General features: G+C 35.3%; 2 protein-coding genes across 2 annotated transcripts; both read left to right on the top strand.

Annotated features, from left to right (window-relative positions):
- The first annotated feature begins 5,399 nt into the window (after positions 1–5,399).
- LOC107584460 (protein transport protein Sec61 subunit alpha-like 1) lies at positions 5,400–13,015 on the top strand. Its single transcript, XM_016271087.1, has 12 exons — positions 5,400–5,530; positions 6,372–6,439; positions 6,527–6,592; positions 6,758–6,836; positions 7,152–7,283; positions 8,196–8,305; positions 9,049–9,202; positions 9,290–9,450; positions 10,182–10,379; positions 11,527–11,718; positions 11,809–11,885; positions 11,971–13,015. Exons 1-12 carry the CDS (start codon positions 5,524–5,526, stop codon positions 12,155–12,157), a joined length of 1,431 nt encoding a protein of 476 aa, XP_016126573.1. The 5' UTR covers positions 5,400–5,523; the 3' UTR covers positions 12,158–13,015.
- A 1,344-nt stretch (positions 13,016–14,359) lies between these two features.
- Positions 14,360–17,593, top strand: LOC107584459 (ER membrane protein complex subunit 3). The gene is made up of 9 exons (XM_016271085.1): positions 14,360–14,466; positions 15,006–15,196; positions 15,290–15,347; positions 15,433–15,526; positions 15,628–15,732; positions 15,839–15,920; positions 16,003–16,082; positions 16,622–16,704; positions 16,851–17,593. Exons 2-9 carry the CDS (start codon positions 15,042–15,044, stop codon positions 16,977–16,979), a joined length of 786 nt encoding a protein of 261 aa, XP_016126571.1. The 5' UTR covers positions 14,360–14,466; positions 15,006–15,041; the 3' UTR covers positions 16,980–17,593.
- The last annotated feature ends 1,321 nt before the right edge of the window (positions 17,594–18,914 follow it).

Here is an 18,914-nt window from a genome sequence, read left to right as displayed (position 1 = left end):
ATAAAAAAAAAGGAAGATGAATACATTTAAATTCCTATCCCAGTCTTATTTCTATGTGATGTGTGTATTGTAATATGAATATTCTGTCAAACCAGCTCAGCCCAGCTGAACCCCCCGCAGGCAGAAAGATAGGTCAAGGTTGACTAAGTGTTGTTTTTACATAACTGACGTTCTTTGTTGTCCACCTAAAAAGTTGAAGATAATGGAGGGGGATGGTATGAAGTAGTTTTCAGACAGAGAGGTCCTAAAAAATATTACATTTATTTTTCTTTATTTATATTTCTTTATTGTTTTTTATTAAATATTATTTCTATTTAATTGCATTTTTTTTTCATCACTACAATTTTTTTGCCAGAATATTATTCATTAATTTTACAGCCATTTCTGTTAAAAATCACAATGCAATGAATATAAGGTAACGCAATGAAGGTGAAACATAAAAATCAATACAGATTTTACAGTGTACTACCAAAACCAGTCATAAATGTTGATGTATACATCATCTGAAAGCTGAATAAATAAGCTTTCCATTGATGTATGGTTTGTTATGATAGGACAATATTTGGCCAAGATACAACTATTTGAAAATCTGGAATCTGAGAGTGATAAAAAAAAATCTAAATATTGAGAAAATCGCCTTTAAAGTTGTCCAAATGAAGTTCTTAGCAATGCATATTACTAATCACAAATTAAGTTTTGATATATTTACAGTAGGAAATGTACAAAATATCTTTATGGAACATGATCTTTACTTAATGTCCTAATGATTTTTGGCATAAAAAAAATCAATAATTTTGACCCATACAATGTATTTTTGGCTATTGCTACAAATATACCCCAGCGACTTAAGACTGGTTTTGTGGTCCAGGGTCACATTTATGACATTTATAAAGCAGTTTTCAATAGCCATATATTCATAACCTAAAATTCTATCATTATTTACTCATCTTCATGTTATTTACAACCTATTTGTTAATTAATTTAAACCTGATCAGTTTGTCTTATTTACAACTTCGAAAAATCTTTTTACAGTGTAGTTCATACATTATTGGAAGGTATTTTCTGGGAGCTAGAGCGGGGCATGGCAAGGGGGATACCCCCCCCCCCCCCCCCCTTTTTGTGCTCTGCTTATAAAATAATAGTATGTGGGATTGAAATTAAACAAATACAATGAATAATGACAGATTTTTCATTTTTGGCTGAACTCTTCCTTTGAAAACCTGGTCGAATGACAGTGAAGCACTGAATGTTATTCAGTGGCCTTGATGTAACAAGGATGATGTAACAATGTCTCAAGCATTTGTAAAGTGTTCTGGTGTACTGTTGAATGTATTCAGAGGCATGCAACTAGTCTGCTGTGTATAATACTTCAGAGAAAATATTTTGGGTGCTGATCCAAAGGCATTCTTACTATTTTGCTTATGGCATTTTAAGGAGGAATAAAAAAAGACTAGAACTCATTTTAAAATGTATTGACTTCCCAGTTGATTCTAGTATTGCGCTCTTGGTTTATGAATCGGTTGAGCTGTAAAGCATGCTGTTCTCTGCTGTCCTGATATAATGTCACATTGTGACTCATCAGACACCTTTCTAACTCACTAACAGTATTTATAGATGCGTCTAAATATAAGGAAAAACACTAATCTGAAAAGGCGCACATGAGCAAAACGGCTCTGGCATTTGATGATAATGCATCAGTTTACCTCAGTAGTCTAGACAGTATCTGTTTAGTGATTGTGTCTGAGCATATGTGGAATTAACCAGAGTTTACTCTGTCTAAACAAATTTGTCATGCCTCATCAAAGGCTTAGGGATGATATCTCTGATGTGATAAATAAATGAGGGTGTCACTTAAGTAAATGTCTCTGGATGTTGTAAAATACCATGTGGACCAGGCCAGCGAGTTTACATCAAGCTTAAATGGTTTTACGTCATTAAAGAGCAGGAGGAAAGAGCACAGAGAAACTATACAATGGGTTTCACAATTTTAAAGCAACAATATCTTGCCAAAAGATGCCTGTTACACTGTAAATCATTTTCAAAGATGTAAATATAACAAATATTATTAGAGTACATTTGACAAGAAAATATTATTTCAGTATTTCTACTTGAAAACTTCAGGTTTAATGTAATGTGTTCTTTGTTATTATTTGTGAAATGTATTAGCAATTTATGAATGAAAATGGTTTCTGCACTATTTTTTTCAGTGTCTGTTTCCACATTTAATTGCACTTTCTTAAATATTACAATTATTTGAAAACATTTAAAATATGAAAATTTATATATATTTTTAAACACTATTCATATATATTTTTTAAATAATTAATAAACAAATAAATAGTAACATATCCAAATATTTATACTAATATTTATTTTAAATAAATGCAAACAAACATTTTTCGTAGCTGCATAAATACACAATAAAAATAAATAATTAGAGTAATATACAAAATTTATTTTAAAAAATAATAGTTTTTGCATTAATGCAATTGATTTAGGTCAAAGACTGTATGTTGCAGTAAGAGTCTGTTCACAAGGAAAAATGACTATAATTGTCATTTTTAATAATCCGACTTTTTAATTGGCTTGTCAGGTCATTAAGAGGAAAGATTTAAGCCATGATGACCAGCGAAATATGAATTTGTACTGGTGCCCAGTATTGTTTGAATGCTTATAAGAAACAATTGATGTGAGTAAAACAACATTCATTATGGCAGTTTGATTCCTAAATATGAAATTAAATAAGTTAACTTCACCAGTTTATGTAAGGCACTGAAAAAAGGATGTAGCTCAGCAATTTGTGTCTCTCAAACTGTAAACCAAACCCAGGTGAATCAGATGAGCCAACTGAAATGTCACATAATGCATAAAATAAATCATATAACTCTCAGCACAGTTAGCAATTGAAGAATTTAAATCCTGCGTTATGTCAACAGCATCTGAAAATAGCAGCTTCAAATGGACTATATCTCACTGAGAAATGCAAACCCCATCAAAATAAATAAAGCGGAAGGCCTTGGTGTACGTGAAAATAAACATTTTGGGAAATATTAATTTCCTTTGCTTATGTATCATGCCACTTTCTTCTCAGTCCAGATTGCACATCCTTCAACATGGCTGAAATATGATTCCTTTATGAATTTACATGAGGTGTACACGCACACACAAACAAAGTGCCAAATGACTTTATTTTTGCCTTGTATGACACAACACTGAGATGTAAATGGACAGTTGGGTGAGAAAAGTATGTGTGATTTGTGTGGTATTTGCTTGGCCTCACCTCTGTGCTATCTCACTGTTCACTGACCATTATATAACCAGTCTGAACAAGTATCTTTATTAAAGTGCAGACGACAGCTCATCTCTAACCAGAACAATCAGCCGCTGTCCACATAAATGTGTATAAAGTACTGAGCAAAAAGCCATGTGTTCTCTGCTCTGCCATTTGTTTTAATCCCTGGTTGGTGTGAATGTTAGTACGGCTCAGTGATTATGTGTGTCAGATTGGCCTGCATCAGCTGCAGACACCAGACTAGGATAATCTGCTGTCATAATCACATTGTACCCATTCAACAAATCGGTTTTGATTAACTATAATAGTTGAAAAAAGGTCAGTTAAATAATTCATTATCAAGTTTTAAATGTTCCTGTGATGTGAATTACATCAACTCATAAAATGTATACTCTTTAATATAATAAAACACATCAGATTATATCAGTCAGATTTCTGACAATGTGAATCGCCTTCAAATCAAATCATAATCTCAAATCACAGAACTGTGCTGAACTAAAAAGCACTGAAGTGGAACTACCATGATGGTATCAAATGATAATTTGATCATCAGAATAGGCTACTGGCAATATGATGATACATGTCCAAAAATCACGGTAGTATCGTTGGTAGCCTATATGTCCAAATAAATGTGTAGGCCTGCTTCATGTTCAGGGGTTCTAATACCTCTGATTCAGCAGTCAAGTCCTTGAAGCAACAGCTGTTCCATGATTCAACAGCCTCCGGATTTCTGATGAAGGGATGCCCCCTGTCGGTTATTTGTGTCAAGTAACCTATATTAAACGGCAATGTTGAAGATGCACTCAGTGAAGTCATATTTTTAAAAATTAGCCGTGAATTTGAACAATTCAGTTATTTTGCGCAGACACAAACAATTTACCACAAAATCTATATAGCTAAACACTGATAGGCTATGTTGTGCATCTTAACTGTGGGTATTATGTTCTAATTGAACGTAGTTTGTGTTAAAAATAAGTCTAACAGCATAAAACAATACAAATTTTTACATTAAGGTTTATCTTTGTAAAGAATAACGTTGGCTATTGCATCAATGCATCTGTCAATCTTATTAGTGACTTGACAGATGTAATCAAATTTGTTAATAATACTAAAAAAAATCAATAATTCTAATCTACGAGTCATTTTAATCCATTAAAAATCTGGTTGTGCTGAAAAAGAACAAAACAGTCATGTATCCTAAAAATAAGTCTTCTGCCAGGAGGCCCAATCCTCATCGGAAAAACACTCAAATCTCAGCACGTGTTTGTTTTAGTTATAATATGTGTATACTTGTATAATCTTTTAAATATATACCTTTCAAAGTTTTTTTTTCCCTAGCATGAATACAGAAATCAACCCCAGTAATTTCAATAAAAAGTCTTTAAATTCTTATTAGCTCATAAATGATTCTGGTTTGTCAGTTTGGGCCTGCGCTGAGAAAAGTAACAGTTAACACGTGACACCCTTAAGGCCCGTTCACACCAAGCACGATAACGATAACGATAACGATATAGTTCTAAACATCGTTCTCAATATTAAAGAAGAGCATAGTTCACACCACAACTATAACGATAACGATACAGAGGAACGATATCGTTGATTGTTTTCTCCAGCTGATGGACGATAAAACACTGACAGCCAATCAGAATCCATCCTGCTGTAATGAGCTCAAGAATTTAAAGCGGCAGACGCGCGTGCGCTTAGAATAAACAGACGATATCGTTCTGGACGCTAATATCGTTATCGTTATAGTTATCGTTCTTGGTGTGAACGGGGCTTAACGTTCAAACTAGATATGACAACGAAAGAGTACAACTTACAGAAGCACTTCATATAGATCTCACTTCACTTGAAATAAAGATGGGACTATAGAAATGTTTCACATACTATTTAAGTATCTCAAAGATACAGAGTTAATAAACAGGATTTAAAGAATCACTACAATTTTTTTTTTAGTTTTTATTTTTACTTTTCTTTTTTTTAGTTTTCCTTTAACGTCATTGCTCCACACTCCATCCTAGTAGGTGGCGGTAAATGCACCTAAAGCTGGTTTGCCAACCGCCATAAAACGTCAAAGAAGAAGCAGTAATCCCGCCCATTTCATATCGAGCGCGCTGTTTCTGTGGCACAGATACTGACGTGCGCTTGTGCTCTTGGTGATGACGTGTCCTGAACGCGTTCCTCATTAGAGCCGCTAACGCTAGACTGGGACTATCACCAGAGGGGACACCATGGCCAGTGAGTCGTCATGATTATTACTTTACTTCGATTCTATTAACAAGGAGTTTAATGCATTCTGTAGCTATAAACAACTGCTATTTTAAAATAACTGTTTAGCTTCAGTGCTTCTTCATTATAGATTAGCAACTGTATTTTACAGTTACAGTCAGAATCTCATGTTCCTCGTTGTTTTATTGTCAAGTTTACAAAAACACACACTTTATATATATATATATATATATATATATATATATATATATGAATCTCATGTTTCTCGTTGTTTTATTGTCAAGTTTACAAAAACACACACTCTATATATATATATATATATATATATATATATATATATATACTTGTCTAAAATGTGACTTTAATGGTTACATTTGTAATTGTACTGATTTTTAAAGCGACCATAGCCAGCTAGTACTTGGTCAGTTAACTAGCCTGGTCAAAAATGCATTTGCTGTTTATTTTCATCGTGTACTTTTTAAACGTGTAGCATATTGCACATAACAAGTAATTTAACTGGGAACATGGTGCATACTTAAAATATAACACAAAAATTCAAAAGTCTGCTAACGTCGGTAATTGTAAATCCTTATTTTTGGTTTGTTTTTGTTTTGTTTGGTCATTTAATGGACAGATGAGGTTTTGATCTTGTTATTTAAAACGGGGGAGGGGGGGGGGGGTTCTTCTTGGATTGAATGATGACGTTGCTAAGAGAGACAGATTCATAACTTGTTTGATTTCCAGAAACTCTAAAGCCACGTCGCCTGAATCACCAGGATAGCAACATTGTCTTGTTTTCTAAAGTTAGGCATACCAACTGTAAACCTAAGTGCATTTTGTTTTCTTTCAGTTAAATTCCTAGAAGTGATAAAGCCATTCTGTGCGGTTTTACCAGAGATCCAGAAACCAGAGAGGAGGGTATGCAGTTTGAGCACATCATATTTTTGCTTTGCTTGTTTTTGTGGCGCTTTAGTTATACTAACTCCTTGAATCCCTTCCCCACAGATTCAGTTCAGAGAAAAAGTGTTATGGACTGCAATCACCCTGTTCATCTTTCTGGTGTGCTGCCAGGTATGTTCACTCTTATTTAAACTCCTGGGCTCTCTGAAGTGCTGTTGATGATAGCACTTATAAACCTCTCAAACTAAACATTACCGTCTTTGGATGTGTTTAATTTGCTGTCTGAGACCATCAACTGTTATGTTTGAATGATCTGTGGTGATCTCTGTCCTCCAGATTCCCCTCTTTGGAATAATGTCTTCAGACTCAGCTGATCCCTTTTACTGGATGAGAGTGATCCTGGCATCCAACAGAGGTGCGTATACCTGTGCAAGCAGTAATTGAATCAGTCATCTCCTGTTGAATGAAGACGAATGATTTAATCAAGCATCGATGGCAGATTAATAACAATTGCACTGCATTATATCCTTTAATGAATTCATTCAGGCTGATTTTAAGAAAATCAATATCTGCCCAAAACTAATACATAATTATCTAAAATTAATATTTACTCCAAAACCACTCAGTTATATGTAGTGTCTGGTAAACACATTTTTTTTTAGTGTTTTATATTGGTCATCCATCTTTGGAAAATTAGATTAAGTTTAAAGTTTAATAATGTGTGTTTCAGGTACTCTGATGGAGTTGGGTATCTCTCCCATTGTGACATCTGGTCTAATCATGCAGCTGCTGGCAGGAGCTAAAATCATTGAGGTTGGAGACACGCCTAAAGATAGAGCGCTTTTCAACGGAGCTCAGAAACGTAAAACATATAACATTCTATTATATATGGGAGGGGGTGTATATAAATATAAATTTTATGTATATTATTATATATTAAGACACTTCATTGATTGAAAATAATGGAAAGGTCTAATGCAGCTCCCAGTGCAATACTCTTGTTGGAAACACTAGAAATCAGTGGTTAAGTTGTATTTACAACACTGTTCCAGAACACTTCAACCCAAATATTCAGATGTGTGCAGCACATTTTATGGAGGCCCGTTTCCTGATCCTGGTAGAGTAGACTACAATGCCGGCTGTTCTGACTCACAGACTGTAAGTAAGTTTTTTTTATATTTAAAGATTTTTCATATTTTATATATTTTCTATTTAAAGTTAGTTTTTTGGCAGTGTAGAGTAGGGCTTGTTGTTTGTCATTTCTCTGATCACAAATGCAGACATGGTTTTATGTTTACGTGGCGCGATGCAACGCGTAAAAAGATGGTATAAGTCATTATAATCCATAATTATGTCTCCACTGGATGCAACGAATGCTTCGTTTATAATGGGTTTTCATGTTTTTGAATCATCGCTCCGGCCAGGCAGGGCATCATCATAGTATGGTAGGGGAGTAACATTTCCGTCACTTGCTTGAGGTATTCAGCCAATCATAATGCACTGGATAGCTGGCCAATCACAGCACACCTTGCTTTTCAGACCGATGAGCTTTGTAAAAATTTACGCGTTTCAGAAAGGTGGGGCATATAGGAGCAACAAGAATGTACAGTATGTGGTAAATAATGTGTTTTTTTAACCTTAACCCGCATAAACACATTTCATTACACCAAATACACAAAATAATGTTTTTTTTTTTTAGCGACATCATATGACCCCTTTAATGCCATCATTGCATTTGTTTTGTTAAGATATCTAACTGAGATCTTCCCACCAGTTTTTGGTATGATCATCACCATTGGCCAGTCTATTGTGTATGTGATGACTGGCATGTATGGAGACCCTTCAGAGATGGGTGCTGGAATCTGCCTCCTCATCATCATCCAGGTAAATTCACATTCTTTCTGTGTGAAATATTTAGACACTTTAGTGATAAGAAATTTTGTTATTGACCAAATACTTATTTTCCACCATAATTTGCAAATAAATTCTTTAAAAATCCTACAATGTGATTTTCTGGATTTTTTTTCTCATTTTGTCTCTCATAGTTGAGGTATACCTATGATGAAAATTACAGGCCTCTCTCGTCTTTTTAAGTGGGAGAACTTGCACAATTGGTGGCTGACTAAATACTTTTTTCCCCCACTGTAAACCGATAAGTTTATTCAGCCAATAACATTCTCTGCTCGGCCATTTAACAGATACGTTCGGTTCCAAACGAATCTCATTTAATGCACATTTTCCGTTTTCAGTCATTATTATTGTGTATTGTGTACATTCAATTTTAGTACTCCTCATTCTAGAAATGATCATTGACAATGACCATTGAAAGACATATTGGATCTGTATGTGCCTTTTGCCTTATTCTCTCCCTAGCTTCCTTCAAGTTATTGGACTTTGCTCTGTTTATCGTAGTGACCTTTGCAGGCATTGTTCAAATAATCTTGTCTGTTTGTATTTGCATCTGCTATCTACACAAATGAGCATCATTATAAAAAGACTGACTGATCAACATCTTTGATCTCCTCAGTCTTATCTTGGGATTTGTATTGTGAAGAACATTATCCATTATCCTTTAGTTAATTAGGCTATGTTTGATCAGTTAATATTGATTTGTATATTCTTTGTAGTTGTTTGTGGCTGGTCTGATCGTGTTGCTGCTGGATGAGTTGCTACAGAAGGGTTACGGATTGGGCTCTGGTATTTCTCTCTTCATCGCCACCAACATCTGTGAGACAATCGTGTGGAAAGCATTCAGCCCAACCACAGTCAACACAGGAAGAGGTTTGTGTTCATGATGTAGCATCTTGTTTTGAACCATTCTGTGGTGTCTTCAGTGATGCTGACTGAATTTTGTTTGTGGACGTACAGGTACTGAGTTTGAGGGAGCCATTATTGCTCTGTTCCACCTGTTGGCCACTCGTACTGATAAAGTGCGAGCACTGAGAGAGGCCTTCTACAGACAGAACCTGCCCAATCTCATGAACCTCATCTCTACAGTCTTTGTCTTTGGAGTGGTCATATACTTTCAGGTTAGTGGGTTATTGCATAAAGGTGTGGTCACATTGGCAAGAGAAGTTCCGTAGTGATAGTGATGTAAGAAGCACAACACGCACATAAGTCACTTTCAATCCAAGTAGATTTTGGTTGCTAAATGCAGCAAATTCATGTGAAATGAGCGAAACTAATGTGGGGAAGTTTTTCACCCTCACACAAAACTCCAGATTGTGCAGATTCCTATTGGAATGACTGGGTTTTGCCTGTGAAAATGCCCTCACCTTACCTTCTGATATGGCTCGGTGCAATATTAAAAAAACAAAGCCTTCGATTTAATCAAACGCATACATATTAATCTCTTTACTGCATAATTCAGAGTAAAGGGTGACCCTGTGTTCTTTTAAAATGCAAGCAGCTCATGATCCAATGTCTCACAGAAGTTCAGTTCACAGTAAATGCTGTTCCAAAGGAACTCTGCATCTGCTCATGGTTTGGGTCACTTATAATGTGCATTTGTGCTAACATCCTCCTATACCTGCTATAAGAAGTGCTTGTAAATTGGCTGGTTGGTTTAATTTTTGAAAATGAAGAAATTAAGTAAATATTAGTACTGTAGTTTTACTCTATTAGTATAATAGTTTTCAAATCGTGAAGCTCTACCTGTCGGAGTTTTTCCTACAGATGATACTTTGAATATTACGGTTTAATTATAAATGATCCAAATTTCAAGTATTAGATGCTAAGTATATTATTTCTTGCTCCACAGGGCTTCAGAGTCGACCTCCCTATCAAATCTGCTCGTTACCGTGGCCAGTACAACACATATCCCATCAAACTGTTCTACACCTCCAACATTCCCATCATCCTGCAGTCTGCACTGGTGTCCAACCTTTACGTCATCTCTCAAATGCTCTCCACTCGCTTCAGTGGGAACTTCTTGGTCAATCTGCTGGGGACTTGGTCGGTAAGTGACTTGTTTAAACTTTCCCATATTTGTGTTGTCTGAACAGTTTGTATTTAAAAAATTTTTAGTTTGAACATGCTTTTTCACTTGCACTTATAAATAGTGAAACACGTTTTAAATACATTTTTTAAATGACTTCTGTGACTCAAAAGCCCCCCATTGTCCAACACAATATTCAAAATATAATTATAGGGTAATTAATTGACAAAGCTGCTTGTTTTCAAATATTTATTAATATAATCTGGTAGTATTGATATATTAAAATAAGTAAGTATTGGTGCTTTTCCACTGCGTGGTACGGCTCGGCTCAGTATGGCACGGCACGGTTTGCGTTTCCACTGCACTTTAGTATCGCTAGAGTGGGCAGGATTATTCACATGTCGTTAGTTGCGCCGCCTATACTGCCGCGACTCCTGAAAAACTTTTTCATTCCGCGTTGCCCCATCAAGCTCTCGCTGGATCCACTCCTCTGCTATCATTGAGAGGAACGTCTGTACTTCCTCAACAGACAACGAAACAGCCACTTTTTGGTGGTTAAAAAAGGTTCAAAACAGTTGTGTCCGATCCTTCGCTGGCTGTGCTGATTTAAATCTAGCAGGTCTGTTTGTGTCTCATGTCGCAAGTTCAGTGACGCAGGTAGTGACGATTCTCTCCGGCCAATCCGTGATCAGCAGAGTTTACACGTCACGTTTTGGTAACTGTACGGTTCACTTGGAACCTCAACCGAGGTGGTACTAAAAGAGAACCAGGTACTGTACCCAGTGGAAAAACCCCCAAAAGTGAACCGTACCAAGCCGTACCATGCAGTGGAAAAGCGCCATATGACTCCTTTTGTTTCAAGAACTGTATATTCTACAATAAAAGATGTTGTTGTTTTAAATTTAGTGTTTACTTTAGAGTCAGAACATGTTAATAGTAATAGTAATTAATTATTTTAAATAATTCTGTGGCCCCTTGTAAGTTGTTGAGGCCCCGACCCCTGTACATGTTTAAAATGATGTACACTCACACCAGGTGAAGATGAAGTTGCTGTTTTGAAATTTACATGACCATTTGAATGCTACTCAAAACTCTTTGAGTTTTATAACATTATTTTATAAAAATACTTGGTGCACCTATAAAGTGTGTGTGTTTTTTCGGTTAACAGGATTCTTCAAGTGGAGGGCCAGCTCGTGCTTATCCAGTAGGTGGTCTGTGTTATTACCTCTCTCCCCCAGAGTCTTTCAGCACAGTACTGGAGGATCCAGTCCATGCCATCATTTACATCATCTTCATGCTGGGATCCTGTGCCTTCTTTTCTAAGACCTGGATCGAAGTGTCTGGATCCTCTGCCAAAGATGTAAGAGCATTAGACTGTTCCTGCTTATTGATTACACTGAGCTGCATTGTACAGTCGACTTATGGCATATGTACACTTTGCGTTACTTAGGTCGCCAAACAGCTGAAAGAACAGCAGATGGTTATGAGGGGACACAGAGAAACTTCTATGGTCCATGAACTCAACCGGTAATACATACAGAGCACTCAAACTTAATTAGACTCAATGAATCAAACATAGAATAACTAAAGATTTCTTTAAATGCTCGTTTAGGTACATCCCCACAGCTGCAGCTTTCGGAGGCCTGTGTATAGGTGGCCTCTCAGTCATGGCTGACTTCCTAGGAGCCATCGGCTCAGGAACTGGAATCTTGTTGGCCGTCACTATCATCTACCAGTACTTTGAGATCTTTGTGAAAGAACAGAGTGAAGTGGGCAGTATGGGTGCTCTCCTCTTTTAGAATGGCCCTCTGTGACCACATCAGACTGACTGAATTATGAGGTTAAGTTCTTTTATGATTTTTTTTTCTTTTTTTAACGCACAAATTCAATGTTCTACATCAAAGATTTGCGCCCACTGTGCATCTGATCCTGACCTGTAGTGGCTCGCTTCGCATCAGAGTTGCAGAGTGAATTGCATTCTGTCCTCTTGGGAAAAATGTGGCAGCTTGATATCTCAGTATTAAGCATGGGAATGTAACCATTCTTCATTTTCACACTTTTCACCAATCTCCCAAGCCATTATCTATATATGGGTGTTTCTGGTTCCATGTAATTCCATTCAGTAATGCATAATAGAAGTAACATGTCCAAACTTGATCAGCCTTTGACACGCCCTGTACTAAATGTGTCTCGGTACGTGAGCGCAATGGTTGATTTGGTGTAAATAAAGATTTTTGCAGTGTATGTGTGGGTATGTGCTCATCTGCCTGTTGCATTTTGTGTGGACTGAGTGTGTGATAACATGGGATTGTTTGTTAAATTTGCCCAAGTTTATCAATGCCATTTCTTTTGAGATTTCTGCATTGGATTTGTTACAATTTTGCCAATAGAGTTTGTTATATTTATGTTTGTTGTTTTCTTCCTGTATTTACAAGCTGTTATGAAACAGCTCTATGTACTTCAGTCACACTACTTAATTATTTCTATTATCGACCCTTTTAGATCTGCTTAGCTGTGGTTTCTTTTAGTGGACCAAATGCTACAGAAACTGCCTGTTACTGAATATGCCAGTGTCGATATGAGAGGATGTGGGTTGTAAAAGAAGAATGTTTAATGCGTTTTCTTATACAGGCCACAGTATTAAAATGTTGCAAATACTTTTGGAGTTTTGTTCTTTCTGAATTGACTTTTTTTTTAGCAGTTTTCTAAAGCTGTTGTTAGTTGAAGACAAATGACTGTTACTGTAGTCTTTAGAGTGAAACAATTTCTGTGCAGAACCTCCATGGCTACCACATTTCATTAATTAAAAACAACAACAAGATCATTTGTCACCATTTTTTCTTAGTTTAATGTGATGTGCTTTAATGCTATGTATTATGCATGATAATGAAATAAGTTGCTTATGTTCATAAATTCTTATTTGATACTCATGTCCGAGATGTATTTGGGGATCAGGACATATTATGCTATCCTTTCAGATGTAATGTCAAAAATCAAGATGCTTCTTAAAGCGACAGCGGGCTATATTCCTGCTGTGAGATTGTGCTTAATATTCATCAAACAACAAAAGACAAATTCAAAATCACACACTGCTCTTGAGTGAAGGGCTTTTGTAGCTTTAATAAGAAATAAAAAAAGTTTAATTCTTACAGTAAAGACTATGCTGTTTTATTTTTACATTTGATTATTCATTTCTGTAGTAGGCTGTAGACTGCTTGAGACTTGCATTAAAAACATTAAAGCACAGTTTGTTTCATTTGTCTCTTTTTACTCTATTGTATTTGTCCTTTGCTTTTTATTACTGGCAGTTTAATTATTTTCAATCATTTTGAGGACTTTTTGTTTGTTTGAAATTCCGCTGGTCTCTACAATGTAGATGTCATAGCAACCTTATTTACAGGAAATATATATTTGATATGTATCACTATATCTTTAAATAAATCACTCATATAATGTTTTGGTCATATGGCCTTCTCATAATCGTGTTAAATAATCGTGATTACAATATTGACCAAAATAATCGTGATTATGATTTTTGCCATAATCGAACAGCCCTAGTAATAACTAAATAATGTTATGCTAATGTTATTTTTTTTACATTTGATTTATGCTAATGATAATTATAATTTTAATTACCTTAATTTTTATTGATCCTATTGTCCTAAGAATTGGGTCAATTAAGCGATTTTTTTCTATAATATACATATATGATAAGCTGCATAAAACTAAGTGTGTGCGTGTGTGTGCAGTGCATATTTTTATATTAGTATATTAGTGTTCTATACCAAAAACAGTGTTTTAACGAAAACGGTTCAAATAGGACAAAATAATGTTAATTGTCGTGATATAGCAGTTATAAACATATACATATATATTTATAATAATACTTAAAATTATATTTTACCGACACATTGATTTGATAATTTAGGTCAATTTGATATTTGAACTTTAATTATGAAAATGTTACAGAAATGACTTTTATTTTGAAACACTTCTTTGCAAGTGCGTTCACACATCTTTGCAGCAGCGGCAGCGGCTCGATGGTGTCGCATCCTGGTTCGAGTTGCAATCGGGCTTTGAAGAGATAAACCGCAATTTGAATACGAGAGTATGTACTATATATTTATTATGTTAAAGTCTCAGTTGTCTCAACATGTAGCGTCGAAAATATAGCATATGCTCGGTGCGGGTGTGTAACGTTATATGTCAAAAAAAGCTGTCTCGCCACCCTTAGCCTGAAAGAAGGTTGTTAGCAGCAAGCTAACCCTGATGTGCCGTTACAGTGGGTGGATTTAAACTGAAATCTGAAGCACCTGCTTTTCTCTTTTTGTGTTCTGTAATGGATAGAGACGAAATAGACATGAATATGAACAAATGAATTGGAAATCGCTCAGTGAATTTAAGCGATAAATGTACCATATGGCATCCTTATGAAGCAGAGTTGACATTTAACCTTCATCAGGCACTTGAGGGAATCGTGTTCTAGCTCATTATGAAAGTATCAGTGCTGTCCTTTCATATACATGTACTACTATTCATTAATCCATAATGGTTCACGATGATCTGCTAGTTATTTTGAGTGTAACTCTGGGCATTAGATTATACGAGTCAAAGAGATTACTAGATCTCATTGTTTGTCTGTTTCAGGGTGGGCATATCCCATCAGCATCCCTTCACTAAAGCATGGCTGAGCCCGAGCTCCTCCTGGACTCCAATATTCGTCTTTGGGTTGTGCTGCCAATTGTGTTTATTACTTTTCTGGTTGGAGTGATCCGCCATTATGTCTCGATTCTGTTACAAAGTGACAAGAAGCTCACGTTAGAGCAGGTTTCAGACAGGTAATTTTCACTGGACTGTTCCATTATCTATCCACATGTTTTGTGCAACTCCCAAAATGTTACAAAATACTAAAGATCACATTCTCTACACAGCCAGGTTCTCATCAGGAGCAGAGTTTTACGGGAAAATGGAAAATACATTCCTAAACAGGTGAGCCCCTGCTGTCTTTTTTGTGTCTTTTGCTTGAGATGTTTCCGAATGACTAAAACGGAAGTTTCATCTCTTTCTAAAATAGTCTTTCTTGATGAGAAAATTCTACTTCAATAATCAAGAAGATGGATTTTTCAAGAAGACCAAAAGAAAGGTGGTCCCACCATCTCCAATGACTGGTGAGTCTCAGTGGAGATTCTTTTATGCGCATATTATATCATAAAATGACAGTCAGGATTGAGTGAAAATATTAATGTGATGACGTTATTTGCTCAATTAGATCCGAGCATGTTGACAGACATGATGAAAGGCAATGTGACAAACGTCCTGCCTATGATCCTTATTGGTGGTTGGATCAACTGGACCTTTTCTGGGTTTGTCACAAGTAAGAGATACAATTTTTTTTATTATCAAATACGAGAGTTTGGCTACTTCTAGTTTATTCTCACTGAATTTGTCTTAACCCATTTGTAATTCTGTTCTCTTTCAAGCAAAGGTACCGTTTCCTCTCACACTCCGCTTCAAGCCGATGCTGCAGCAGGGAATTGAGTTGCTCTCTCTAGATGCCTCCTGGTTAGTGCTCTCAAACCCTTGAGTGTTCTTATTTCACTCAAAGCTATGTCTTTAAACAATCTTGCGCTGTATACATCCACAGGGTGAGTTCAGCATCTTGGTATTTCCTGAATGTCTTTGGTCTCAGGAGCATGTATTCTCTGATTCTTGGACAAGACAATGGTAAATAACTTTATTGATGTTCCATTTCAATACGCCATAATTTTGGCCTACCCCAGTGGTGATGCCACGTTGTAATATTGATCTAACTATTGTCAGTTGTCTGCTTTTGTGTTCTGGTCATTTTGCCCCAGAGAGGAGGATCTTTTTCCTGAAATTCTTTTTCTCAAAAAGTTAATTGAGTAAACTGAGATGTATAAGCTCAGATCAGTGAGGCTTACAACCAGTACAAAACCTGTGCTAATTGAAAAAACAAGTTGACAATAAGATCCAGATAAGGTGATAGTAATATAGCATTTGTAAGCAATTTTTAAAAGGCTGGTCATATTTGACACCAGAGTAGGTGAAAGATTTTTAGCACAGCACAAGGGATAAATTTGTGTTGCACTAATAGCTTTGGCTTTTAAACATTTAGCATAAAAATCATTTGAATCATTTTAGTATTATAATCCTATTTCTTCATGTTGCATTTGTATTATTTAATTAGGGTAGGCCCTGTATATAAAGTATGTATGCAATTAATATTCTGACATTTACAACAGGTGCAGATCAGTCTCGCATCATGCAGGAACAGATGAGTGGTGCTGCAATGGCAATGCCTGCTGACACAAACAAAGCATTCAAGGTATCACAAATTAGAAGCTGCACACTAATCTTTTTAAATTTACAAAACATTTTTTTTGTTTTATGTATTATTTTGAGGCTGCAAACTTTCATTTAGTTTTTTTATTTATTTATTTTTATGTTTATGTATATGAATGTTGTTCTTAGGCGGAATGGGAGGCTCTGGAGTTGACGGATCATCAGTGGGCCTTAGAGAATGTTGAGGAGGATCTGATGAGTAAGGACTTAGACTTGTCTGGGATATTCAGCAAAGAGTTGCCAACGGGCATCTTCTAAGTGCCTGTCCACTACTGAGAGGTTTTGAAGGACCTCACTGAAATAGAAGAGTGAATTGTCAGACTGGTTTTGGGAGTGACAAAGCGCTTCCCTTCAGATTTTTTTCTTTTCCCAGAAAGTGCCATAAACCTCATTGCAGACATATCACATTTTGTGTAATATGCATGCACCATTCCATCCATTATTCATTTTTGCTCAGACGTAAGTGTAATGGTGTGATAAAGCTTTAAGCTTTATCGATTATCTCTTGCGACTGCATTCATACAACGCAACAGAAACATTACAGAGCGTGTGGCCTGGTTTTCTTGAAAACATTCCCTGATGATTATTGCTATGTCTTCTTTTTTTTTCTTCTAACACAATTACATTTTTTATTTTATAAGCCCCATTTTCTTATTTACTAAAACCATTTGATTGTTTGGACCAAGTAGGCAAAAAGGAAGTTTTAGCAACTGATGACATTTTAAAAAGTGGATCAGACCATAACAGCATATTCAGTTACCTAAATAGTATGTTCCTAAATTTACTAGTGTATTAGATGCTTTTTTTCGTTGTGCCAATACACCTTGCACTGAGTATGTAGTGAAAAAGACATCCTCATTACAGATTAAGATTTAATGTATTTATTTTACTTTTATTAAATGTCATTTTTGGTTTTGTTAAATAAATGTTCCTCACTTACTGTATGTGTACACTCTTAATACAGCTGTTTTACTAAATAGTCATGCACTGTTCTGTATTTTTTAAATTTTCTTTTTATATTTAATTAATTTTTCTACCGCTGTTGAAGAAAAATGTGTCCATTACAGAAAACAAAATCCTATTTGACCCCATTTACTTTTTAACATCTGATTGTGCAGATTCATTAGAGAATGCCGTTTCAAAGAAAATGATAGGCTACTTCTAGTTTTATTTATTTTACATTTTCTATTTATGCAAAGACCTGAATATGGTGGATCTTCACTATTGGTCAAACACCCACTCTTTATAATCGAATAATGATTTGGCTAAAAAATTATTTATAGCCAAATATAATTGGTATTTACAGTAAACAATACTGAAATGTATATTTCTCAAACAAATGTTATCTTTTCAGAACATTGCTATTTAATAAAACTAATTCTGTATTGTATGGTATGTCGTATTTCCAGGGGCCAGTTGCATAAACTTAAGACTGTGTCTTAAGAACAAGTTTGAATAACTAGCTGTTAACCAAGTGGTTTCATACAACGCAACAGAAACATTACAGAGCGTGTGGCCTGGTTTTCTTGAAAACATTCCCTGATGATTATTGCTATGTCTTCTTTTTTTTTCTTCTAACACAATTACATTTTTTATTTTATAAGCCCCATTTTCTTATTTACTAAAACCATTTGATTGTTTGGACCAAGTAGGCAAAAAGGAAGTTTTAGCAACTGATGACATTTTAAAAAGTGGATCAGACCATAACAGCATATTCAGTTACCTAAATAGTATGTTCCTAAATTTACTAGTGTATTAGATGCTTTTTTCGTTGTGCCAATACACCTTGCACTGAGTATGTAGTGAAAAAGACATCCTCATTACAGATTAAGATTTAATGGCATATTTAATGTATTTATTTTACTTTTATTAAATGTCATTTTTGGTTTTGTTAAATAAATGTTCCTCACTTACTGTATGTGTACACTCTTAATACAGCTGTTTTACTAAATAGTGATGCACTGTTCTGTATTTTTTTTTATTTTCTTTTTATATTTAATTAATTTTTCTACCGCTGTTGAAGAAAAATGTGTCCATTACAGAAAACTAAATCCTATTTGACCCCATTTACTTTTTAACATCTGATTGTGCAGATTCATTAGAGAATGCCGTTTCAAAGAAAATGATAGGCTACTTCTAGTTTTATTTATTTTACATTTTCTATTTATGCAAAGACCTGAATATGGTGGATCT

Source organism: Sinocyclocheilus grahami, unplaced genomic scaffold (assembly GCF_001515645.1).
Source record: "Sinocyclocheilus grahami isolate Dianchi unplaced genomic scaffold, SAMN03320097.WGS_v1.1 scaffold60.1, whole genome shotgun sequence".
In the NCBI taxonomy this organism is placed as follows: domain Eukaryota; kingdom Metazoa; phylum Chordata; class Actinopteri; order Cypriniformes; family Cyprinidae; genus Sinocyclocheilus; species Sinocyclocheilus grahami.
This window is presented reverse-complemented; position numbering and strand designations above follow the sequence as displayed.

What these genes read in the sequence shown, in the direction of transcription:
- LOC107584460 (XM_016271087.1), top strand. An exon ending in TCCAGAAACCAGAGAGGAGG is followed by an intron (nt 6,440 to 6,526) that starts GTATGCAGTTTG and finishes CCTTCCCCACAG; the next exon opens with ATTCAGTTCAGAGAAAAAGT. An exon ending in CACAGTCAACACAGGAAGAG is followed by an intron (nt 9,203 to 9,289) that starts GTTTGTGTTCAT and finishes GTGGACGTACAG; the next exon opens with GTACTGAGTTTGAGGGAGCC.
- LOC107584459 (XM_016271085.1), top strand. Translation starts at nt 15,042, where the DNA reads ATGGCTGAGCCCGAGCTCCTCCTGGACTCCAATATTCGTCTTTGGGTT. An exon ending in GAAAATACATTCCTAAACAG is followed by an intron (nt 15,348 to 15,432) that starts GTGAGCCCCTGC and finishes TTTCTAAAATAG; the next exon opens with TCTTTCTTGATGAGAAAATT. An exon ending in CTCTCTCTAGATGCCTCCTG is followed by an intron (nt 15,921 to 16,002) that starts GTTAGTGCTCTC and finishes ATACATCCACAG; the next exon opens with GGTGAGTTCAGCATCTTGGT.